Source organism: Rhinolophus ferrumequinum, chromosome 4, assembly GCF_004115265.2.
Source record: "Rhinolophus ferrumequinum isolate MPI-CBG mRhiFer1 chromosome 4, mRhiFer1_v1.p, whole genome shotgun sequence".
NCBI classification, from domain to species: domain Eukaryota; kingdom Metazoa; phylum Chordata; class Mammalia; order Chiroptera; family Rhinolophidae; genus Rhinolophus; species Rhinolophus ferrumequinum.
The window spans coordinates 41,003,372-41,030,776 of record NC_046287.1 but is presented as its reverse complement, the minus strand read 5'-3'; the positions used below and the strand labels follow the sequence as shown (position 1 = coordinate 41,030,776).

The 27,405-nt window shown below is 37.2% G+C and overlaps 1 protein-coding gene across 2 annotated transcripts in view; it reads right to left on the bottom strand.

Moving 5' to 3' along the window:
• Positions 1-27,405, bottom strand: part of GPC6 (glypican 6) — a 1,028,052-nt gene that overhangs the window by 77,875 nt on the left and 922,772 nt on the right. Inside the window, exons 5-7 of one of the 2 annotated variants that reach the window (XM_033104888.1) lie at positions 26,827-26,957; positions 10,233-10,376; positions 6,100-6,129 (exon numbers count right to left, since the gene is read on the bottom strand). In XM_033104888.1, the coding sequence (XP_032960779.1) occupies positions 6,100-6,129; positions 10,233-10,376; positions 26,827-26,957 (305 nt within the window). The remainder of the gene's footprint in view (positions 1-6,099; positions 6,130-10,232; positions 10,377-26,826; positions 26,958-27,405) is intronic. The other variant, XM_033104889.1, reaches the window with a different exon arrangement.

Genomic DNA, 27,405 nt, shown 5'->3' with positions numbered 1-27,405 from the left:
CTCAAGGAGCTGCAAAGAGCAAGAAAAGGAAATGCTCAGCTTTTTCAAGTGCAGAGCTGAGTGTTCTTCACTGAAATGAATGCAAGCTGCTTTGGAGAGTTTTCTTAGGTCAAAGTACCTTAGAATAAAACTTACAAAGTCATTGTTTTCCTGCATCATTGCACATAAATAATTTATGAATTTATATCATAATTTTTCTTCCAATTGAATCAGAGCTCTACGACGTTGCAAATAAGTCCACGCAGAAGCTAATGGCACACACATTCCTGAGACTTTCATCACTATCGATAAGTTTGTTGTTGCTGTCAGCCTGTGCAATTTCCCTGATTAATTTGTGAAAAGTGTTCTCCTTCATGAGTGATGTTCAGAAATAAACAGATATTGTAGTTTCCAGTATGCAAATTCTTGGTGATCTTAAATGATGATGTATGAAAGAACTAGAGAGGGAGAGCAATTTGATTTGCTCCAACTAGGTTGACCCAGAAAGAAGAACAGAAAAATTGCTTTGCCTAAGCAAACATGACATTAAGTCAGACAAGTGCAGTACTCACAACATGCAATATCGAAGTCTCATTTAAAATACCTATATATTGCCTGGATTTGAAAGACATTTAAATGCTGGGAATAAAATCGCCTTTGCTCATTCTGTTTTTCTATTGCCATTTTTCTCCTACTCACTGGTAACACCTTTTATATACTCCTTTGAGATACTATCTTAAGATTTGGGGTGACACTCCTTTGCTCTGGTTGAATTATGACTGAACGCTAAGTTCACGTAAGTAAAATCGATGCTAAAAATCAACCTGACATGGAAAGAGATGCTCCTGGTTTTCTAGGGCATGTAGACACTCCCTTTGTGACGAGAACTTAGATTTCTCCTAGAATTCTAAAAATTTTTAAATGCAATCTTTATCAGAACTTGGTCTGATTTAAATTATTGCTACTTTTTTCTGTCATCCCCCAAAGTATTGTGAGCTCTTTGATTACATTCTAGTCACCTATAATAGGTGTATATTAGTGCCCAATAAATATTTATTGGATAAATAATGAATTTTTCTCTTCTTATTCAAAAAGGTTTGTTTTAAAGTTGAAGAGAGTAATGAAATAGATTTTTATTAACTTAAAAATCTATAATAGATTTTTATTAACTTAACTTGGTCATATGTTTTTGTGGTTGACAATATTACTGTTCACTAACATGTCCATTTTCACTCTCTGTGTGAGACACAGAGGGACACACATCCTTGGGCTTCTTGACTTGGTCATGTGACCTACTTTGGCCAATGAGATGTGAACAGTGTGCTGTGCCCCTTCCAGGTGGATGGAGACTTCAATAGCCACCTTTGCTACACTCTGAATTTTTCCAGTCACTGTAACAGGTGAAGCTCCAGATCGTGCTTGCTCTGTCACCCTGGGCCTTGGAGTGAGGGTTATGGTCATGTGTAGCTGACCCACAGCCAACCCAAAATGGTATTTGGTATGAACAAAAAAATAAACTTGTGTTGCTGCAAGCCATTGGGGATGGTGGTGGTGTTTGCAGGTGCTGCATTGCCTAGCTTGGCCTGTCCGGATCAATACAGTATTGGAAAAGCTTCCAAAGATATTAGTCAAACCCACCTTCCAAAAAATGATTTGTTAGCCAGCAATATAGTGGTATTGCTGCAGCTGCTATTTCATTCATTTACTGTAAACCTGACTTTTTCTTTTTTTTTTAATAGCTTGGCCAGTATTTTAGTAAGAAAATACTCATGCAGTCAGAGCCCTTGATAATAATGACCATGAATGAGCGTAAGTAATAAAATTATTGTGTATTGCAGATATCTTTCTACTTTTAACGTTTATGAAGGGAAGTCAATTTTCACTCAAACAGGTTTCTTCTCATCTGGTTTTCCCTACAATGTTTATGCCTGAGGTTTATTGTTAGCATTAAAGAGTGTCCAAGTATGTTATGGGAATAGCCAAATTCCCAGTGCTTTCAAATGTATTCCATAGGCCCCAGAGCCAGTTAAAAGCTGATTGATTATACAGCAAATACATCAAAACTGGTATTTATGAAATATCCCATTTCTTCAGCTCTATCTCCCATAAGCGTGAACATCACATTTGGGAGTTGTGGTGCGAATATGTCTCAGACAGCTCTGAGAAAAAAAAATTACTGCAGATTTTCCGTGATGAACAAAAGGTCCTTTAAACTGTTCAATAACTTAATAAAAGATCTATGTCAAGTGATACCTCTCATGAACATATTTTAAAATGTATGGTTTGAGCAGTGTAGTATGGCTTGTTTATGTAGGCTTTCATAATCAACTTACCAAAGCATCTATTGCATAGCTGAATAAAGGACAAATACTGTGAATGGGGGTGCAGATGGACTCTTTCATCCGACCAGCGCAGGATTGACAACAGTTTCTGTTTAATTTGTACAAGATATGTGCAAAAATTTTGGCATCAGATGGGAGAATGAGCTATAAGATATGGCCTATATTAAAGACGCTACAGATGCTTAATGTTTTCAGTTTGCATATTTGGTCAATGATAACTCATTTGTTCATATACCTTCCGCATATTCTTTATGGGTGTAGTCTATGTTAGATTACAAAATCAAATTCCTCTTTCCTGTATGCTAGCGTTTTATGAGGCCCTATCTATACTAGATGCTATTCCCTGGAGGAGACACAGTGTGTTGAAGTAATTTGATAAGCAATATTTTTGTGCAAACAGTAATTCTTGCCTTTTTGATGACGCTAGCACTAACAATATGCTATGATGTAGACTGTACATGGTAATTAGTTTTACTAAGTGCTCTGCAACAGAGAAGATAATAAATATAGTTGTTGATTGAGTGATACCTATAGGACACATCAGTTTGGGTTTAATGGAAGTCTAGGAATTGTGAAAGAAATTTTCAAGTCTGAAGGGGGAAATAAGCATATCAGCATACCATAAAATAGATATAAAATCTATATAGCCATATTTGGGGTCTTAAAGTGTAACATTTCTCTTTTATGATACAGTCAAAGGTCAGCAAACCTCTCGTTTAAGTGTTTCTGAGGACAAAGGAGAGTTTAACACAGAGTTGCAAATGTGTTTTTTTTTGTAAAATTACCCCCAAAATGATTTCAGACCACTTTTACCTAATAGAAGCTGCACAAATTTTTCCCCAATTAAGATATGTGGCATGACTTGACTTTATTGTTGGAATCCATAGGATTGTGTGACTGTGTGTCTAAGGCAGTGGTGTGGAGTGAGCTGTAGCATCTCCCAGGGAATTCTGCCGCCAGTGTGGTTATTCCTCTTCTTTCTCCCTGTGGTATACGACCCAGTGCAATTAAACACAGCTTTGCCTGAGCTGAGAGAAAGATCTATGCGCCTCCTATTTTCACTCTTCTTACACAAGCCTGAAATAATAGCTTCCCAAGGATGTAAAAACAGTCCACTGTCAATAGGGTATGAGCTCAAAATTCCACATAAGGAGCAGGCATTCAACCCAGGTTTCCAACAGTGCATACCATTGAATTAGATTTGTGTATCCTTCCAGCCTGTGGAATAAGCAGAATGTCCTGGAGATAAGGCATCATTTTATATGGGTTTCTTATGACAGTCGCCACTTGGGCCTCATCAGCCACAAGCCCCCTAAATGTAAAGAAGCTTGTGTCAGATGACTCTCTGCTCCCACATGCTGCTGATATTGCCTAGAGAAGGGCAGAAAGCAGAAACTGAGACCGAATGAGTTGGGTGGTTTGGTTTTAATATTTTGTATTTTCTCCCTGCTTTGAAAGCTCACTGTATTTTGCTGCTGTTATTACTAAGGGTTCATTGAAAATGAAACTGGGGTGGCTCAGTGGGGTTTTGCAGCAAATAGATAAAGCAGGTTCAGGCAAGACCCGGCAGTTCACAATCTGAAGTAGATTGAGTAGTAGCTGTTTTGTTTGCTGGGGTGAATGGGACATAATTTATTCAGTTGAAGCAGAGGCTGAAAGCCAATCTGGCCTTGACCCATTTATCTTTAGAAAACTAATTAAAGTGGAGAATCTGGTCTACTGCTGTTATTGAGGTTTTATTTATTTATTTTTGTTCAGGCCAAGGAAAGAGTAGAGAGAGAGAGAGAGAGAGAGAGAGAGAGAGAGAGAGAGAGAGAGAGAAAGTAGAAGGTGGAAATACCAGTTTCACCCAAAGACAGTGGCTGAGGCTGTAGATAATAAAGCAGTTTCTTAAACACAGCCTGACATCCTTTTGAAATGCAAAATAGTGGACTTAGCCGGATGCGGAATCCTTTGAGGTGACAATGAAATGCCATGGCAATTTAAAATGAACAACAGACAGTTTCCTGAATCCTTACAACCAAGACTTCCTAAATCACACCAAAATGGCCCCAAAGAGGCATGGAAGAACATTTTTATGACCAGCACTTTACTCTGAAACTGGTATTAATCATCAGGCAGGAAATAATGCCAGAATGTGAGTTGCTTTATCCATTTTGTTTCAGAACAAAATAAAGTGCATATATTGGCATTTTGAAAGTACTTAAATCTATATGCAATAATATTAAGAACACATTTTAACCAATGGCATACTAATGAATTTCAAAAGATGCATTGTACTTTTGAAAGAATCATATCTAATAATAGACATCTCATTTTTTTTCCCCCTAGAGATGATAGGAGGCAAGCAGGGAAGTCCAGCAGATGAAATGGGGTGAGGGAAGATTTTATGATTTACATTCATTCCAATATGTTCAACATGTCAGTTCTCTTGGGGGAAAGCTACAAGGATCAAGATATCCATCAGATAAGGAGATTGGACTGGCTAAACTGCTGGAAAAATCTGGAGTTATCAGGAGAATGTGTTGGGAAGGGCAGGCACATACTACTGTAGTTATATCAATTGGATCACACTAATAGAATCCTGACTTGTCCTTCTGTGATGTTTTCTCCTTCCATTTCCCATTTAATATCAGGTAACCTTAAGCTATCTGTTTCCCCTGTTCTTTCCTCAAGGTCTTTCCTTCTAGAAATTCCTGTTCCAGATTTACCTCTTACCTCTGAACTTTCTCACCTCATCGAAACTGCCCTGGGCTCGGAGAGTTGGAATGATGAATGGGAATACCACTCAGGGAACAATTTCCTAAGCAAATCTGAAAGGAGGAATTCTAGACATAGTGTTACCACTGCCTGAATTTAAGGCCAGGCAGACAGGTAGCACCATGATGTCATAGGTGCACTGCATGAATAAATATGTGCCCATCATGTGCCCATTATAAGAGGCAAGCAGGGAAGTCCAGCAGATGAAATGGGGTGAGGGAAGATTTTATGATTTACATTCATTCCAATATGTTCAGCATGTCAGTTCTCTTGGGGGAAAGGGCAGTTCTCTCCTGGGTCCACGATGCTCTGGGTTCAGGTCTTTATTATGGGGTATCACCAGCTTGGAATGGTATTATGAAAAAAACAGATTAGATAACTATATAATTATTATGGTTCATATATAAAGTTAGGTAAGAGAACCCTGGCATTTTTGTCCTCAGTCCCAGTACAAACTGCTTTGTAGGAAAAATATCCTATGCTCCCTCCCCAAATGCTCTAAAAAATATCAGTAAATTCAAGTAAGGAAAAAAAGTGAACAACCTATACCACAAAGTATTTCTTAACCTCTAAATTCCCTATGTCCTGGCTAATGGAAAACTTAACTTCTGACGCAGGAGAGCTGATATTAGTTTGTTTTTATCATCAGCGAGGTAATTATTCACTCAGCACAAGAATAAAAAAACCAATATAGTCTATCAGGGAAGAGCTAGTTTTTCAGGACGACTACACATCGTCTGAAAATTGGGAAAGAATTTCAATCAGCCACCAAATGAGTTAGTCTTACACAAAGCTTTGATTGAAAACCTCGCTGTTGGGAAATAACACAAAATGGTTGTTAACCATAAGAACCAAGTAGAGAAAAGGTTACTAAACCCTTTGGTCATGCACAGCGTTCAACTTGCACTCTAGACAATTTGGAAAGGGGAGGTGAAGGTGGAATTTCTCAGGAACTCTCGGGAATGACAGTATGAAGACAAATGGGGATGGAAGGAAGAATAAGAAGACCAAAGCTTACACTATGTTGCATTGTTCTCCACACAATCCTCTGGGAAGCAAGAGGAAAACAAATTCAAAAGAAAAAGAAAGAGAGATTATTCTATACATAGTAGCACAGCACAGGTACAACGTTTAGCTTTGTAGGCTGGCACTCCACCCACCCCCACCCCAAACTTCCTCAGAATGACCAGTGGAATATTTGAGAAGTCTGCACACATGGTACAATAGTGAATACTTACTGGCTATTCAGTGGTCTACATCATCATCAACTTGATGACTTAACTTCCCTGTCTGGTTTTTGGTTTTTAATCTGCTTTTATAAAATACATTCCTCTAAGATACACAATTTAAAGTACATTTTTGTTCTAATGAATCAGCTGGCATCAGTAACAGATACTTCCTGCCCAAATGTGTTCAGGAGCCATATAGTATAGCATGTTGTGCTCTCATTTTCTGAGCTGTACCTCAAATTGTTTTTTTACAAAGGATAATCTGAAATACCTCTGTACGCTTGGATCCACTATTTTGTGTTGATTTATTTTTACACGCTGTATTTCCAATGAAGTTCTAGTGGAACTTTCTTTAAAAAACTGTAGTTTTTCATCCAATTATTGAGGAGAATTCAGAGTAGATAGTTAAGAAAAAAGGAATAGAACCAATGTCTTCCTTCATGCAAATAATCACCTCGGGCCTATTTAATTGAAAATCAGTAACAACTGGCTGAAGTGCTGCTGGGTCGAGTGTGGGTAACAGGAGATGCGTAATGGTGGACCAGACTGTTAACCAAATTAGTTCATGACACTTATATCCTCAACAAATCATGTCTGCTGGCAGGAAGGACTGTGATAGTCCCTGATGAGTCAGCTTTCCATCAGCAGCTGAATTTATACAATTATATTCATTCATTACTGGATAATAAAAACAACTTTTGGGTAGTATGTCTGAAAGCTACTGACTACCGAAAATGCTTTTTATGCCCATATAATTTTAGAGGCATGGAACTCTTACTTCCAATAAACGGAAACAAATGAAAATGTTTCCTAGTGATATAAAAGAATGTACAAGTTCCTTATAAATATAGTAGAGGTTAAAGGATGGAATTGATGTATTTTTAAGAGTGAGTTTTGTTTTGTTTTCAATTATTTTATATACATTTTAGTAGCAGTTTACCCAGCTTGGTGTTAGAAGCTTAATTTCTAAAACCCCGTAATTACCAGTTCACGTGGAAAACAATTTTACAATAACTGACATAAGAACAATTGCCAACAGATCCCAAAGTTAATACCACAGGGACTAATTTTAAATGGTACTAAGAAACAACTCTCCGAGAACTTGATAGTTATTTTCACTTTGGTGAAAGGGGTGGGGTGATTGGGATAATCTTTTGATGCTGTCCTTTTTCTTTGCTGAAACACTCAGAGAAATTAAGGTAAGTCTTTTCCAGTTATTTTCCTTTTCTGGGACACATGCTTCTTATAAATTTCAGGAAACATCTTTTCAGGAGAAAATTGAAACAGAAGTAGGTAACATGAGACTTGTTTATAAACGGTCAAAACACGCTGTAATGCACAGCAGACCCATCAGGAGAGTTCACCAATGCCTGTATCGTAAAGAGGATTTTGTCTGACTGTTGCCCAGCACAGTCCGGCCGATGTAACTCCTTCACCTTTCCACTATTCAGTGCGATGTGGAATCCACAAAGGAAAGAAAGCCTTGTGCCAGTCAAGGGCTGCACATAGAGATGATGGTGCTAGCTTCCATCTCACTTGTGTTTCTAAGAAGGACCTCGTATAGCTCCTTTTGATGGGGAAACAGCCCCTGGCTCTTAGGGACAAGGAAAATAGCTGCAGGTAGGTTTATGGCTGGCTGTGAGTTACAAATTGCTAATTTTTATAACTTAGGAAGGAATCAGAATTTAATTCAATATAAAAATGAATAAAACTGACATTCTCCCTTACTGAGCCTAAAGCCACACCTATGAGGAAGTAAGTACTACTTGCTGTCAGAGAACATTTTAGAATAAAATTGGCTAATTGATTTAAATTCCTATGCACTGAGTCTGGTCCTTGTCCATACGAATAACCATTATTAATTCTTTTAAGAAAAAAAGTTGATTAAAATATATTCTGGGGGTACATAAAATAGAAGAGTCCAAATCAGCTTGTTACTTGCCAATACTCTTCAAAACCTTTATATTTGGGGCATTTTGAAGATCATTGATGAAGTTCCTTTATAAAAGGTTTAAAACTCAATTTTTTAAACATCATGTGAAATTCTCAAAGTGTTGATGCTTTATTTACGTTGGTTAAATTGCATAAATACTCTTGTCTTGAGAAAAATCTGTTTCTTGCTCTACTTCCTATGTTTATGTGTGTGTGTGTATTCATTGCTCCTGGGGAGAGGAAACTATGGTTCTATTTCAAAGGGAAAAAATTAATTAGTAGTCGTAGATATCACTATATTGTTCAAATTCAATGTAATTTTATCTAAGTGTATAATGTACCTGAAATGCACTTATTTTTAAATTTTATTTTATTGTGATAAAAACACTTACCACGAGATTTACCTTCTTAACAGATTTTTAAGCGCCCACTCCACTACAGTATTAGGATATACAGGCACAATGTTGTACAGATCTCTAGAACTTATTGATCTTCATTGTGTCCTAGCTCTTAAATGAGCGTTTACGAAAACTCTGAAAAGCCTAAATTGTTCTAATAACTAAGTTAGAGCCAACTTTAAAATGGGGGGAAAAAAAAGGAGATGTAATCCATACTCACCATTTGTACTTCTGGTTAAAAGGATCTATACGTACAAAGGAATTTGTAAAGTAAAATCCCAAACAATGGAATCATATGAAATTATCATTTCTTTAAACAACTGACTAGTTGCTTGGAGAAATCTAATTGGTTGTTTAAAGGAAAAATAGGGTAACTAATTTTAAAGCTTTCCTGAAACTGTGAAGAGAGAATAGATGTAACAAAGATAAAGTGGAAAGCTGAAGCAGCTATCCAGATGATTCCTTTTTCAAAACCTACACTGAGGGGGGGAAGTGTGTTATTTTCTAATAAACTATAATAAATTTATAACATAATTCAGTGGTTAACAACAAATGCACTTACCTGTTCACACTGGCACTTCGTGGATAGGCCTTTATATTGTAAGGGCATTTGATTTTTATAGAGAAAATTGCTGCGATATATTTACTTTGAGGTCAAACTCAATCAATTTAACCTTAAGAGTTCTACATTGTAGAAGGATATTAACTAAAATGATAGAGTAATTGATAGAGTAATTTATTACAGTGACTATAAAAGTATTTTTATAACTGGAAACCCTTGAGATCTCAGTTTATATGACATAATCAGATGTGGTTCAAGTGTTTTATGACCTTAAGGTTCTTATCTGCTAATTTCATATTAAGATAATTAGCAAAGCAACATTAACAGCACTTACAATTATGGGTATATAAATTGTTTACAGTAGTATTAATACTATAAATTGCATTGAAAATAATTGAGCAGTATTTCTCTGAAATTATGAAATTTTATTTTTTATAGCAAAATTTGATTTTTAAAACACATTAAAAATTGTGTTTACTGTATTTATGGTTGTATTCTCCAAATAAATTACTTTGATGATATCATTCAGTCCCCTGACACATATATAAATAGATCAAAGAGTGACTGCTAAGGATTTCAAATTTTGAAAGACACACAAAAAAGAAAAAATGGTAGTAACATTGATTTGGGGTCTCTTGGCAAGGTCTTTCAAACAGAAAACTTTACGTGTAAGGAGAAGTCATAATAAAGTTAACAGTGTATGATAATTAAATAAATAGCTGAAGCAGATGAATAAGAAATGTGCTATTATATAATCATATCCCTGGAAGATATAGTTACTCAGTCTTCAAATTAATATTTCAGAAGAAATATGAAGCTGAAAATTTGGCTACTGCATGAGTGGATTAATGGTGATAAGACTTTTTAAATAATCTAATTCTTGACCTAACAGGAAGGTCTCATTACTTTTCAATATTCTAATTAAGACCAGGAGCAGACATAAGAATGAGATCATTTTTACAACCAACTTTTTCCCATCACGTCTTCTGAAGAATAACTTTGGTAACAGAAAGCGGCCGAGAGAACTCACCAGCCGGTCCAAGCTCGTGCCTGCAGCGGTTGTTGGTCTTTCCTCAGGATTGTAAGGCCTGAACCGTGTATTAAAATTTTCAGGAGCTGAGCGGGCAGATCTGAGGGCTGGAGCAGGTTTGGGTTGACCACATCCCTGAAACACCTGCAGGAAACATTGCAAAGTTAAGAAAGTTACACAATGAGTTTCTTCCTAAGATTATGACGCCACAGCATACAATGCAATGGCTTTGACATTTTTCATGGAACTCTTCCTTCCAATAAACTCTAACCTTGAGATTTAAAGAAATCTCACTAATATAACATAAAGAATTACCCAGACAGATATGGAGTGACTATGTGCTCTGACTCCTATTTTCAGCATACACAATCAATCTCATTATTCACGGAATCCGTATTTGTGGATTTGCCTACTTACTAAAATTAATTTGTGAGCCCCAAGTCAATACTCATACACTTTTACAGACATGGGCAGAGCGACGAATTTTAGAGTTTTCTTTTGTGCACATTCCCAGCTGAGGTCGGACAAGATGATGCTCTGCCTTGGACTGAGATATCAGATCCACTGTTGCTTTTTCATGGTGCTTATGTTGAAGTGACCCTTCTTTTACTAAATAATGGCCCCAGAGCACAAAAGTTGTGATGCTGATAATTCAGATATGCTAAAGAGAAGCTGTGAAGTGCTTCCTTTAAAGGAAAAAGTATGTGTGTATAGGAAAAAAAATCATAGCACACATAGGTTTCGGTATTATCTGAGGTTTTTAGCCATCCACTGGGGTCTTGGACCGTATCCCCCACAGATATGGGTGGAAATTGTATTAAAAATAGGAATTGTAATAGTTATTTGATGTAATGCTTGCAGGATTAAAGGAATTGTGTCCCAGACATTTTTATGTACTTGAATTTGGCATTCAGTAAACATCTGTTTGGTATTCTTGTTATTGTGACAAATGTATTTCATGTATAGCATATAAGGCCAAATAACTTGAGTGACTCCCCTTTGAATAATGAAAAGCTCTACTGAAAGAATTCTTTGAAAACACTCTCTTGAGCAATGGGATGGAAGTAGGACAAGCAAATGCTGATGAAATCCATATAATGACAGTTTCCTCTAATTTTGTTGTTGACAGCTGTTCATGTCACAATTAGGGTTGCTGTGGGAAATCAAACATTTAATTGTAATGATCTTAGGGACTGTGCTGCCAGTTCTTTTCCACAGTGATTTCACTCGGGGTGGTGTGGGGATACCTCCTTTTCTGTTGTTAGAAGCTTCATATTCGGCTATTTATCAAGAGATAGTACCTTTACCAGAATTATAGGAAATCCAGTAAAATTTTCAGGAAGTTTTGATGAAGTGTAACTTGATGGTTCTCCCGTTTCTACACAGGAGATGATTCTACTCCTAGATGCCTTTTTCCAGTATACTTTTTGGGACTCTGTATGTTAGCGAAGTCTTAACTTACAAGTGTACGTTTAGAATGCATTCCTTCTGGTTTTGTAATTTGATTCTGTGTTGCTTAACTGTAAAATAAGCATTTTTCATCAGGCAGTTTATGGGATTCCACTGAAGTACACAGAGGGCTCTTGAGTGCCATTCCCAATGACAAATTCCATCTTGAGACACAATTCATTTAGTTTTACCACTACAGGCAATTTCTCTTTTGTTGTATTCAAAAGTTCTCCTCCAACTCAGCATTTTGCAGAGCAGGAACACTTGTCTTGACATTCTTAGAGATTGGTCTTAACACACTATTGATTATTCTTCTCTCACACAATTTCTGAAGTTGATGGTGTAAACCAGTGCAATAAAGATAGTGCCCTTTTCTCCCTAGTGCCTAAATCACTTCCCAAGCTGCAAGGTCATGGCTGCGGGAGGTCATTAACATTTTCAAAGCTCCAGGGGTTCTGTGGAGTGTGCTAGTTTGGTTTGCTTTGAATACAACAGCTGACTTTTAAAAAGTATAAAGCCTAAGGCAAACCATACTGACAGTCTTGCAGAGATTTCTTGAAGCCAGGCACTGAAAGAGTTAACCTACCCTCTTAATTTGCCCTTTGGGAAAAATCTGGCTCACTGGTTTAAGTTAAATCAGAAACACAAGAAATGCCCTGAAAGAATATTAGAGTTTTAGGGGATCGTTTATCATAACAGAAAGCATTACCACTTGTTTCTTTTTTGTTTGTTTGCTTGTTTGTTTTTTTGAGGGTGTTAATTATAACAACAGAAGATAGGTTAGTAAATATAGCCTAGTAGCTTTCTGTCACTTATATCAGGTATAGATTTTGAAGATGCTTTCAGTGCAGAAATTGCTGGGTCCTTGATCCAAACTGAAGAAAACACTGACTTCTAATTATTATGGAAACAACTAACCCCACACGCGGGTGAAGACCTACATAAAAATCTGTCACAATATGTCAACATAGGAATCTTGAAGGTGCTTCAACACAGATTCGATTATACCTTTAGAAAAAGGGACTTGCTATAAGAGAGACTTTTGGAAAGTGTGAAAGTGCCAAGCCTAGGACTCCAGAGATGGTTTTAGAATTTTACAAACCTAAAGGGAACAGTGGCAAAGGGGAGCAGAGCATCGGCTTGCCCTGTCTTTGCTTGAGCACGACTGAAAACTCCTGTATGATTCTCACGCAGAGACTATATCTTAAATAACACATACTTGTTATATAACTTAGATGACTTACAATGTGAAAATGAATAATTTCATTTTTAATACACGTATTATTTAAACATGGGGTTCAAACGGTGGGTGACAAAAGGGATTCTTGTACAGAGCATTTGGACGGTCTCAGACACTGTTCTGAGCTTGCTATTATAGCAGTACAGATAGATAAAAGTTCTGTGTCTCTTGAGGCCCAGAGCTACATTACTATAAAAGACCAGTGAGCCTTTTGCCTGGTGGTCTGGTACCCCTATATTTTATATTTGGAGTAAGGAAAGAAATGAAGGAGGAATAATGTGTGTGGGGGAAGGTCTCAGATTATATGACAGTGGATAGATCAAGGTTCTCTGTAGAGTGGTCATGGCTAGAGATGGAGCTTTGCATCCTTAGCCTAAAGATGGTATTTAAAGGCCTGAAACTGGTTGTGTTTACCAAGGGCAAGTATGTAGACAGGTGGCCGATGAGGCTGAGGATAGCCCAGTGCCATCCCAACATTCTGAGGGGCCTTCCTGAGCCTTAGTTGACTGCTCTGTCAAATGGGAATAAAAATAGTATTCACCACACAGATAGGCTCTGATGATAAAATGCAATGCACGAGGCAGGAAAACAGAAGCTAGTGTCTGGGAAAGTAGGTGCTTGGTAATAATTAGGTCATTTTATGATCTGTTCTTTCTAGAAGTTTTAGTTTCTGAGTAAGGAGATTTGAAGGGGTAAAAAACCATTTGCGCTGATCTTTCTTTCTCTCTCTCTCTCTCTCTCTCTCTTTCAATTTTATTGGGGACTATTGGGGAGCACTGTGCTTCCCCAGGGCACATCAGCTCCAAGTTGTTGTCCTTCAATCTAGTTGTGGACGGCACAGCTCAGCTCCAAGTCCAGTCGCCGTTTTCAATCCTATTTGCAGGGGGCGCAGCCCACCATGCCATGCGGGAGCCATCCAGCCACCCCTCTGGAAGCTTAGTGGCAGCTCGTTGTCTTCAATTTAGCTGTGGAGGGCGCAGCTCACTGGCCCAGTGGGGAATAGAACCAGCAACCGTGATGTTCAGAACTCGTGCTCTAACCAACTGAGCCATCTGGCCGCCCCTGCGCTGATGTTTCCTAAATGTTTTCCATAAAATATTATTTCCAGGAGCTAACAGTGGTTACATAAGAAATAGAGTGCATGCGTCAAGGTTAAATGAGGTATCTTAGCCGGGCTTCATCATGTTAACGTGTGTTCTGACTTGTCAAAAGTGGTCATTTGTGGTGTTTCTCAAAATTATTTGGCCGCTCGTTCCTCCTGAGGTTCTCACAAGACGGGTGTTGCAGGAAACGCACCCTGGGACACATTGGAAAGCTGGCTCTAACCGGCCAAGAGAAGTGATTCAGATGTAATTGCATTTTCTTAGAGGTATTTGTGAAGTCATTACACTCACCACTACCTTTAATTCGAGACAAGAAATACTATTTTAAGACAGTTGAGAATGTTCTCCTTACAACAGTACAGAAGTTTCTAGAGAATACAGCTTCAGGCTAAGCCACCTCATTGTGGAACAAATCATTAGCTCTACTCCTTGAAGAAATAGAATCAGTATTACCTCCTGCCTGTGTCGCTCCAAGGGATGTTGAAAAGGATAATTAGATAATTTGGAAATGTATCTGGAAGTCCCAGTGTAGACAGATGCTATAGATGTACAAAGGAATTATCCTTCTCACCTAGCTGAGTTACAAAACCTGTGCGTTTCCAGAAGATATTTGGTGCATGAATCCTCTCTCTTAGGGGGATTACTGAAATAATATCTCTGTTGGCATTCTGTTGGCATTCTGAGAGTAAAGAAGCTGACGTTAAAGATAGAAAGTGCTGTAAAAAGAGACGTTTGGGAGGGATGAGAGAGGGATGCGTGCGAATAACAGGTCCAAATGATATGTCTTAGGTTTTTAAATACAAATACTTCTTTCTTTAAGAGCATCACAGCATTTTAATATACAGAGGGTGCCAAAAACATGTATACACATTTTAAGAAAGGAAAACAGTATCAAAATTGTAATACTCAGTATATACTGCTAACAAAAGATGAATACAAGTCACGTGTGACTTCTGAAATTACAAGAGGTGCTCAAAGTGGTTACCATCAGCGTCCAGACACTTCTGGTTACGGCCAACTACTGCTTGAGCAACGTTGACCAAAGTGTCCACTTGTATACATTTTTTTTTGCACCCCTGGTATTTCCCTTAAAATAAACTAACACTACGTGTATTTTTTCAGAGACACCCATAGTTTTATACCTGTATCTCTTTATTTTCTTTATCTTCTCTTGGTTAATTATACATTTACAAAAGTCATTACTGGTAACCTCAGAAGCAGTGGTTGCTGATCAATTCTGTCTCACTTCTGTGTTTTTTTTTTTTTTTTTTTAATTCTATCTTCTCAGTTTCTACTCAGTGGGCTTTCATTATTGTGGGAAAGATGTTGCTATGCCCATAAATTGTTTTTAGATTTGCAAACAGAACTCTAATCTTTTATATTAATATAGGTGGCAGTTCATGTTACCTAGATTTAATTAGAATTGATGTTTTGAAAGTAATGCTTTATTTACTTATTAGATTCTAATTTGTATTACAGTGTTAGTGAATGAACTTTTTATTATATGAGCACTTGGGGAATTCAAATCTATCCTGTTTGTTCCCAAGGAAACAGAAGCTATCATATCTGCATTGGCTCTACATATATTTTGTCCAAGTACAGCCATTGTTTTCATGAGAGACAGCTGTGGTATAGTATAAAGGTCACGAACAACATTTTAAAAGCTTGGAGTCCTAATTTCGGTCTTTCTCCTGACACCTGTGTGACCTTGGGGTCATATGTTCTCCCCAATTCTCAAGGCTATTGTGAAGATAAAATAATATGATGTTTAGAAAAGACACTGAAAAATGAGGTAGAAAGATGTATTATTATCTGAAGTAATCTGTAATTAAATACGACAATGACAGGTAACAAATCAAATCTATAGATTATTCAGAGTGACACATGAATAAGCTCCATGAAGAATAGGATCGTATACATTTGTTGTTGTTTATCACTGTATTCCAGAATCTGTAAGAGATCCCAACACACAGTATGTGTTTGGGAAAAAAGAAAACGGGAATAAAAGATTATGAATAAATGAAATGTTTAGTTATAATTTACCCTGTGTGCAAACATTTATTGAAGGCAATTAGGAGGTAGATTTCTGTAACGAGGAAGAAAAGATAGGAAAGAGAACTAACACTTACTGAGTGTCTATTATGGACTAGACACTCACTATGCAATGTGTTTTATACACTTATCTCAAAGAATCAATTATCTCTTCACAATCAAATTCTAACACGTCTTCCAAAGGCTTCAGAAAATACAATGAATGATGCATCCATGAAAAAAAAATCATTTGATATGTTCCTTACTCCACTTACTGTGCCAACTTAAAGCGAAACCAAATCAGCAACTTTAAGCTGATAGATAAATAGAACCAAAAAATCCTGTTTCGTGAACATTTGATATATTAGCTACTCAGTGTGCTTGACAGCCAATTGGAGAGTGGAGGACTTTGTGTAAAAATTAGCCAGACTTGGCTCGTTGTTGGTGGGCAAGCTAAGAGCCATGGATTCTAGACATAACTGGCCTCACATCTCAGACAATGGCTATTTCTTTTAACAAAGTGGAAGACAGCTTGGGCTGTAGGCAAAGCCTCTTTTCCTCATTCCCGGACCTGGTCAAAAGGGTAAGGAGCTGCACCCACACATTGCAGGGTCCTATCATACCTCTGTCCCTAATCATCTAGGTTCAGCAGTGATCTGAGGGCCCTTTCTCAAAGTGGAAGTGCAAAGTGAAGAACTGAAATGGGTGCAAAGGAAACGTCCACATAGCATTAGTAAATAGACGTGAAGAAGTTAAAATATTTTTTTTATATATATACAAGAATGCATATATTACAGCATTATTCATAATGGCAAAACATGAAACAGTGACTCTCTGTCAATAGGGTCACTACTGAATAAATTATGCCACTGTTTCAAAATAGTATATTTTGCAGACATTAAAAAAGAATGAATCAGTTCTATATCCACTTTCTTTGAGGAATTTCCATAAGTTATATTTAAATAAGAAAACTAAATGCAGAAAATATCTGGGGGTGGGGCCCAGGAATCTGCATTTTACAATTGCCCAACAAAGTTTGAGAATTATTCATAATTTCTGTGGCTTGGGGGCCGGGGGGTCCACAGTGTGAGGGATATAAATGATAAACGTCTAAGAAAAAAACCAAAAAACCTCATAGACAAGACAGACAATAGTTTAGTGGTCACCAGAGGGTAAGGGGGTGGGGGGTGGGAGATGAGGGTAAGGGGGATCAAATATATGGTGATGGAAGGAGAAATTAAAATATTTTTAAAAAATCATGTCATTAAAAGTAGTAACATGAAAAGTTGTATCATCACCATGATACAAGATTAAAGTGGCACCCTAGAGACTCATTTCACACATTTTTTTCTGGTTCCTAACAGCATTCTGCTAATATCCTATGAAGTGTTTTCCTGAATATAAATTTAAAATATTTTAATGATGACTTATTTCTTTAGCTATAAAATCATTATACTCATTACACGAATGTTTTAAATATCAGAGGTTTTTTTGATAAACTTTTTTACTTTTATTAGTTTGCTAATTTTCTTCATGGACTGTCTTAAGAAAACAAATTTTCATCCTTAAGTCTCATAACGATCTTTTCTCTCATCTTCTTTCCCCTTCCCTTCCCTCTCTCCCTCCTTTCCTCTCTCATTGTCTTCTCTTTTTCTTTACTCCCTGACACATGCTTTTCTTTCCTTAAGGATTGATTACAGTGGTCCTTTGGCCAAGTTCTCTGGCAAACTCTAAGTCCCTGGCTGGATTCAAGATTCTGTGAAGAGAATTCTGGTGTATACTGAGTCAAGTCAAGTCATCAGTTTCAGTTTTGGCTGCTGTTCATTGGCTTCAATTTTTGAAATCCAGCTACTGTGTCTGTTTTAAGGTTTTAAAAATTTACTCTGATGCATATGCATCTTAGTTCCAGAATATCTGTCAGATGTGTTGCATACTTCTTAAAATTGTTTCTTTAATAAAAGCAAATTCTTTCCATTGGCTTGAGAAGATGATTTTTTTTTTCCTTGAAGGTTTTGCATTCCTTAAAGAACAGAACACTTTGATATTTCCTCCCAAATGGTGAGTAGGGAGGAGTTACAAGAAACTGAACAAAGAATATTTTGAGTGTGGAGAGAAAGAAACCCTAACACCGTTGGCCTGGCTAAATGATTATTTCATATGCTCTTTGTTTATAAGGTTTAAAGCAATTCTTTAAGATCACTTTGCAGAGTTTACATAAACATGTAAATTTCATCAGCCTGGCTCTGTATCATTCATTCAAACCACCATTCAATGAATATTTGCTGAGTGTCACTAAGGCCAGACATGGGTGCCAGTAATATGCCAACTGGAAATGTTCCTGTTCTCATGAGGGTTTTGACAAGAAATCAGGCAATTTCAATAGAATGTAATAACTGAGATGAGAGCACCCACGAGGGACAACTAACCCCGACTCGAGAGCCACAGAAAGCTTCCATGAATAGGGATGGTGTGCCGGAACTAGTTCTTACTGGCTCACAAGACCACTTGTTAAATTTTCACTTAAACTGTATACACTTAAAATTACATAAATTACATTGAAAACAAAGGTAATATATACTCAAAACTTATTACTCTCTAATTATTTTAGCAGTATCTATGCTTTTGAGGTTATTTATGCCAATTGTGGCTTGAGGTTATTTATGTACAGTTATAATATCATGGTGTGCTACTCTGTGTTCAGTGACGTCATGCTGGTAGCTTGAAATTACCACAGAAATTGGCAAACACTATAAACTAGCATGTTTTCCACACAGAGAGCTGATTGTGCAAACACTTACCAGTATACCACTGAATCTTGCCTGGACAGTGAGTGAAGAAATACTTGGAGTGTGCCTGGCAAATGGTGTGCATTTGGGGTGGGGGTGGGAGGATAGACTGTTCCAGGATGAGGGAAGAACATGTACAAAATCATAAAGATGACAGAGGATGGTTCTGAGCAATACAGCCAAAGCTTTTTGTATGTCTGGTACATATAGAGGTACTCTTACCTCCTAGATTAGAACTTCCATTAGGACGCAGGCTCTGGTTTTATTCACTACTATTTCCACATTATCTAGTATGATACTCAGATGATAAGTGATGCTCAATAAACACATGTGACAGATATTTAAGGTGTGGAGAGTGGTAAGTAGTGGGCTGCGGGGGACAGGCTAAGGACCACATCATGCAGGGCTACGTCTGGGCTTTGTTCTAATGACAATAGGGAAACATGAAAGATGTTAAGGAGGGGAGTAATGTGAACATATTTGCATTTTCAGCAATCCCTATGGCTACAGTGTGGAGAATGGATTGTCATGTGGCAAAACCATAGCCAGGGAATTAATTAGGAGGCTATGATCCATGTATGAGATGATAGAATTAGGGGAGCCACTCCAGATGGATTCAAGAGACATTTTGAATAACTGTTTAATAGGTTTCATTATGGATTGACTATGAAGGTGAAGAAGAGGGGAAAGTTGAGGAGTCAGCAGGGTTTCTGGCCAGGACAAGAGAGTGGTAGGAGGTGTTCTCTGGGATAGAGAGCCCTGGGGGAAGGAAGGATTTGTGGGAGGATGGTGAGCTCCGTTTGGGACAGGTGTATTTGAGGTGGCAGGTGGAGGTGTGCAGCAGACACTTGGATAAACAGGTGTGAGCAGGAGAGTAATCTGGGCTAGAGAGAGATTTGGGATGAAAATGCCTACTGTCGCTATAGCAAACTCAGAAAATTGTGTCTGAGGCAGTCCTAATTGTATATACAAAAATTCTTTTTGTTACTCATACCCATGAACCCCATGTTTTAAAAATAGTTTGTGCAGCTAACAGATTACATGCATTAATAAATAAGTTAGTGATTTTTCTTTTTGCAAGGCATCTAAGCTGTTTGGCTGATGTTTAAGATATATTCTGGGACAATGAGGAGGCGAAACGAAAGAGGTGAACAAAATGTGTTATTAGGTTGGTGCAAAAGTAATTGCATTGTTTTGCAATTTTTAACCTTGTAAACTGCAATTACTTTTGCACCAACCTAATAGAAGAAAAAGGCCTACAGAAAGCCATACATTATTCAAAGTTTTCTGGCACAACAAGTGGCTATCAACACACAGAGGTAGCTGCTTTCATGTTTACATAGAATTTGGCTGGGGCAATGACTCTACCAGGATCAAACCAGATTGCACGTCCCTGAGTGGAAGGGAAGTGCTAAGAGCAGGGAATAGTGTGTATTTGTGAGGCTGACTGGGCAGAAGCCATCGAAATTCCTCTGACACAGTAATCCACTGCTTGTGGGAAGCATGGTTCTAAGAAAGCAGTTCTTCTCTTTAAGGAAGGAAGGGATTAGAAGACTTTCAGGAGAGCAACAGGGAATCTCCTGACATTCTAAGAACACACTGTTAAAAACAGAGTTGAGTTTCAATCATGCTTGAGTACACTACATTAAATGTAATTTTCTCATCTTTTGCTCTGAAGTCAAAGTGAAAGAAAATCTTAAGATAAATCTCCTAAGGTTACAGATAAAGTTTCACTTTATCATCAAAAAGAGAAAATTTTAAAAAAATTCCTTTAACATGGAAGGAAAGTTAAAACCAGTTTGCTTTGGGTGCATTTCCTACAAATGTACCATAAGTATTTTTCTCAAATCTTCATTTTACTTTATCAAAAAAAAAGTGTCTTTCCTTCTCCCCCAACCATATCTAGCATCTGAAAAATCTGGCCCTATTACCCAGTGATGTTACAAACTAGAATGGATCAGATTCTACTTTTCTGTATAGAAATTAAGAAATAAAAGAATAAAAGATGTTTCAGGGTCACTGCTTCTTGGTGAAATATGATAAGTGAGAGCTGATGAGCAGAATGTAAACTTTGAAATTTGAATAACCAGAGAGAATATTCTGAATCTCGAAATCATTGAGAATTTGCTCGTTTCTTTTTAAAAGGAAACAAAACCTAAGAAGAAATAAAAATCGAACACTATAATTGATATGGCCATTCGCTTTTTTTCTCAGAGATTACACAGAAGAGACTGAACCACTTGTGAAATTCCCTTTATGCAAGGACAATGCGATATTAGGCAGAGGCCAGTGAACTGTCTCTAAAACCTTTGCTTTGTTGGCATTGGTGTGGCCAGTAGGCACAGACTAGATGTTGAGTTACTGACATTGACTCCACCCATTCTGCCCTTCCCTCCAGTCTACTTTCTCTGTTCATTAGACATTTATTCAGTGCTATGTCATGCCATGTCATAGGCCAGGCAGAACTATGTGTCCCTTTTTAGGTGAGTCTCTGCCATTGAAAATATCACCATGCATGAATGGATTTAAATGCAGGTGTGTTTATATTAAACCTGCTCTTCTGATTTTACATGCCAAAAATAAGTGCATAGACCATCATGGATGAGGTGAAACCTCAGAGTCAACGCTCTTTATAATTTTCGTATCATGGACATTTTCAATAATAACTATTAAAATGCTTAACTTGTATGCACAGTTTTCATTGACATACTCATGCTAAGCATGTTCTATGGACTATATCATTTTATTCTCCAATGACCCCATGAGTAGGTACTACTAGCATTCTCATTTTTAATGTAAGTTAATTGAGTTTTGAAAAGATAAATAATTTGCCCTAAGTCATACAACTAGAAAAAACCAGATCCCAGATCTAACTGATGTCAAAATCTGATCTTGTAAACTTTATGCTATTTTAAAGACTACTAGATCACTTCAAATACATTTTCAGGTATTTCCTATTCCTTATTGTTGAAGTCCCTGTGGCATTACACTTTCATGTTCCGAATTCAACTCAGCAAAATGAACTGTTTCTTCCATTGTGTAAAATGACCTATTAAGATGGCTCTCTGTAGAACGTAAGAATGAATAAGATGTTCCTGTCCTCCAATAATTTATAATCCTGGGAAGGAGGAGGTAAGTACCCAAGTAACCATACTACAAGGAATAATATATTTACTGCCTTAAGAAGGTCAAACATAATACAGGGACTGAAAAAAAGGGAAAATAAACATTACTGGAATAAACATATATTTATTCGAACTAAATTCTAAACAATGTCCTCATAGCTGAAAGAAGATATTTTCTCCATGTGAATTCCCAAGATATTATTTATATCTGAATATTCTGAAAGGACAAAAATCCAGAGAAAAGCATAATATCTGGATGCTAGAAATAGAAACCTAGTCTTAGGTAACAGATAATGTTGGTAAAATTGTAAACTGTTAGAGGACACTTCAGTCAGCCCATCATTCAACAGATGAGGAAACTGAGACCCATTAGTTAGAGGCAGAAATTATTACATTCTTTTCCCATTCTCTTAGGTTTTTCAAACTTTATTTGAGTTGTAGATTCAGAAAGAATTGTCTGGAGAAAATTAAGTAACTGAAGGCCATCCTGCTCTTCTGTAATGGGTTCTACCTTTGTCTGCAATAAGTATTAATTGAATGGATGGTTTCAATTGGAATTTAATAAGTCTTCCTTCTTAATTTAGATTATATCCGACAAACCAATCTTTTCCTGGATTAGGTTTGAAATTACTCCTAATATAGTTAAATTATGTCAAGTGAGATCAGTTTCATCTTCCCTGATAGAAGAAGGAGATTATCAACACATTTGAAATTTCATAGGCAAGAGACTCAGAAACTTTTGTCTGCCCTTCCCTTGGGAAATTTCCAAAACTTGTAAAGTTCTTTGATTTGAGTGAGTAACAGAAGTGGTAGAATAATGAGTGTGCTTTACTGTCTTTGATGAAGATTGTAAAGTTGGTGAATGTAATAAGCTTGGTCGGGGCTTTAAGAATGAACAGCTTGTGCTTCTTATTAGTAGGTTCCCTGTAGTATGTTTCAGGCAACAGCCCTCCCTTACAGGGTTGGTTCCTCCAGTGCTGAAGTATATCTGGTCCTGGGGGGAAGACACTTATTGAGAAAACTGTGGCACACTAGGAAAATCTCTTTCTTTGGGTCAGACTGTTCTGGGCTGCAATCTCAGCTCTGCTACTTGTTAGTTGCAACACCTCAGACAAGCTACCTAATCTCTCTAAATTTAACATTCTTTACATATAAAACCAGGAAATTAATGCTTTACAAGATTGTTGTGAGGATTTGAAATAAACATAAAAGGCATCTAGGAAAAGACTGACATGAGAGCAGAGAATCTGTTTTGTACTCTGCTATATCCTCATGTCTGGTACATAGCAGTGTATTTGTTGAATGAATATAGTAAGTGCTCAACTAATGTTAGTCATGATGATTATCATTGTTACTAGGTGATTATTTGTCCAAAAAGAACCAACAAAAGTTTTAATATGCTATTGTCCCCAGTCCTTAAAAATGTATGTATATATACATTTGCAAATACATATAAATATTGTACAAAGGATATGCAAATCAAGAGTTTGAAATGAGTGCCATAATGTTACCACCAAAATATCATAACTTGATTATAAATATGGGTTAGCCAATGTATTTTCTTAAAAGGAATGTCAGTGTGTCTTACCCCCTAACAGATTAGCTATGGGCTAAATAGAAGAAAAAGGATCTGACAATACCTATAAAAACAGCTCTAAGACAAGATTGGAACATGAACATACATGGTCAGACAAAGTCGTTTCTTTAGTATGTAAATACCTCTAATTCATGATTTCAGTGATGAAATACAAAAGATTAGCCGCTTCCTACTACAGATATAATGAAAACTACTGCATTAGAGAAGGGGGATTTTATAGCTGAAACTATGATATGTTCAATTATTGCCTTCAGCTAGAAGGAAGAAAAAAGTAGACTGCTATGTTTTGTATTATTAAAACTCTAGGAAAGATTGAAAGCAATGAATGATTGATCTAGATAAGAGAAATCTTTCATGAGAATTTAGCATGGTGGGAAGTTCTAGGTATAGTTGTAAAGGGAATCAGATGGAAAGACAGACAACTTACGTCCTCCTGACTTTCCCACCTCTGTTTCCTTACCTTCTCCTGCAGGTTTTACAGAAGGGTATTGAAATTCCTCTTATTACTTGATCTATTCAGCAGATATTTACTTAACTCTGACCGTGTGGGAGACTGGCTTGGTAGGTACCCACATCATTTTGATGCAGTGACTAGCAATGTGGATTCTACAGTCAGACACTCCTCTACATACTCCTCAGGCACCATAAGACTGTTCCAAATTCCTTCACTATTCTAAGCTTTGTTTCTCATCTAGAAACCAAGGGGGAAGATCTCTCTCATCACAAGCATTGTTACGTTACATGAAATAAGCCATGTAAAGCACACTGCAGTCCCTGGTAGTAAGCACTCAACGAAGAGCCGGCAGTTATAAATCTCGGTGCTTTTCTGAAAGAGGCTCTGGGAATGACTGCTGTAATAAGGTAAGTGATTTTCCAAGCAGAAGTTGCCACTAATATCCTGGAGTAAAAAGTCATTTTAATTTGTAAGGTTTACAACTCTCAGGATGTCTGGCCCCCAATTAGGAAATAGTTTCTGGCCTCACCCAAAGCTCACCTATCAGAAGGTAACAAAGCTTCTCATTATGCAAATACTGCAAGGGAAGTCTGGAAATCCAGAACTTCAAATTTGATGAGACTGTTTATCAGCAGTGACTGAGAGTGCCTTTGAAAAAGGAAAAATTCAACCATCCAGTTCTTAGCTAGGCTGTAGATTTTAGACTTTAGTGCATGCCTAATTTCAAGGATGTGGCTTGTGGGGAAAACAAAACTACATATTTCCAAATTCTATTCCCTTGAGGAAATAAAACCTTTTTTCAGAACATATGCATTCCATCAGCAAATCCTGTTGGTGTTTCCTGCTGAATGTGTCCAAATTTCAATCACCTTTTACCTCTCCATATTACTTTTACCAGCTGGCTTTTGTCCTTCTTCCATACCCTCCTTCATACCTCTGCTTCCTGTCCCATTCCTTTTTCTTGCAGAGTCCTATCTGTTCCCCAACTTCTCTCCCTTCCTTAATTCACTCCTTCCCCCTTTCTCTATGTCAATACTACCGGATACATTAAAAAAAAGTTTCTAGCTCATTTGACATTTTTTCTACTATTTTATGACCCTCTATACTATATCTTCTCATGTGCATGTACTCTTACATGTCCTACAATATTTTGACTCTTGATTCTGACATTTCTTACAAAGAAATGTGTCTTTTAAAAGTATAGTCCTTATGAACAGCCATACTATTATAACGTAGTCGGACACATTCCACAAAAATGTGTTAATAAAAAGAGTCCATCTGACCTCTTAAAAAAATATTTCTAGAATAATTTGACTTGAACACATATGTGAACACACCAATGAAAACCTCTGCTTCTAAGAAGTGTCAGGGGCTCACAGGCCACAGACAGTTTCGTCCACGTGTTTTTCATGCCTGATTCTCTAGAGCCATTTTGAACATCAGCAATTTAAGTGCCTGGTTACTCAAGGCCTGCAGGGGTATTTGACCTCTCAAAACAACATTAATTGGTTTCTAGGCAATAGATTTGAGAGGAACAGATAGATGACTGCTATTTTTTCAGAGGAAAGAAAGAAAATAGATTTTCATGGAATTCCCAAATGTGCTATTTCCCCAACAGATGAGGGCAATTTGGAACATCCTTCTTTACACAGGTTATCTCAAGCTCATCAAAACCCAGAACGAGGCCCACGGAAATCTTGGCCCATCCGTCTCCCAAGGAGAGAGAGAAAGGGACTCAGTCCAGATTCCTTCTTTTCCTACTTGCTACCTGTTCAGCCTGAAAAGCCCAAATCTACTTTGATTCATACTCAGCCAAAGAGCCCTAGTTGTATTCCATGGCTCTCTTTTTGCTCTGCAATTTCTCTCCACCACCCATCCTCTCCTCCTTGTTGTATTTGAAATCTCACAAAAGATTCTTAGAAATCAAAGAAAATTAAGTGTGCAACTCCTTGTTGGACATATTTTTGTGTGAATGACGTTCCATTAAAATGTAATCACTTAGTCACCAGGTTTAAAAGACTGATATAGGTTTGGTTCGTGTTTCATGACAAGGGGACTGGTTAAAAGAACAGAAAGGTATTATGCAGTCATCAATGTGGGTGAAAAGGGGGTGATGAAGGAAAAGGCTGGGGACCCATTGCAAACTTCTCAGTTTTGCTTAAGGCGGGTCCTGTTTATCTTCAAATGGGTGGGGACAAATAAAAATTGTGCACCTGGTATTTGTGTTCTACAGCTGCAAACCCAGAAGCTCTGTCTCATATGATTTATGAAAATGTACTAATTTTTTTCTTTTTACAAAAAGACGTGACTTCACACAAACGAGCATTTTACCCTGAAGATACATTAATGAAGGCTACACCATAGTCTTAAAAGAGGAAGTCAGATGGAATGTTTAATTATTTACAACTGAACATATAGTACATTTTCCTGGTTTGCACAGTTGAAAATATAATTAGAAGTTGCATGAGAGAAAACGGGGTAAGGGTGTGCAGAACTTTCAAACATTAAAAAGAAAATTCCCCCCAAATTGGTCACAAATGTGAGGGATTAGTCAATATACTTTGGGCTCTCTGAAACTTTTTAGCAGCCAATAATTTCTTCATGATTGAGTAGTTGTGAACTAAAATATTGCTTCCTTTCTCAATGCCATTTTGTTAGACATTTTTAATGAAGTAGCAAATTTGTAGCTTGACAGGAAAAGCTCACTGACAACGTATTAGAATTTATAATCCCAGCTGACATATCTAGTTACTTCATTTTCAGATTACTGCACATTCCTTATTAGTAGACATATGACTAATGCGAATACCTTTGCAGACACCTGCATGCTGTTTTCTTGCATGTTCATAATAGCTTCAGATATCTTGACATCTATAGGGTCCATGACCGACTCAATGTTGAATGGTCCTTCCAGTCGTTCTGCCACCAAGAGCATTGCATCTGTTAAAATAAAGGAGCATGATTTACTTGAGAACTGGGAGCTCCAGGTTCTTAACTTGTGTTTAAACATTTCCAACACAACTGGCTGAAAAATAACCATTTATTCGAGTATTTTATTTGCTTTTAGATAGTCTAAACTGGAATTGGTGACTAAATTTTAAAAAAAGTATTTTATTTTATTTCATTTGAAGATTTAAAATTATTTCACATGTATGGAACAAGAACTGAAAATGAGAAAATTAGTTCAAATTAAGAGAGCAAGAGAGTTGAACATATTTAACTATCCCACATAAAGTTAAAAAAAGAAAAAAAAACAGTATTAGGTCAGGGATCAGCTGCATTTCAAAAATGGAGTTTAACCTCTTTTATTCTGGAGTGTGGAGGAAATTGAGAATACTGGAGAAGTGATGATTTGTGAATTTAGATGCACAAATGTCAAGACCCAATT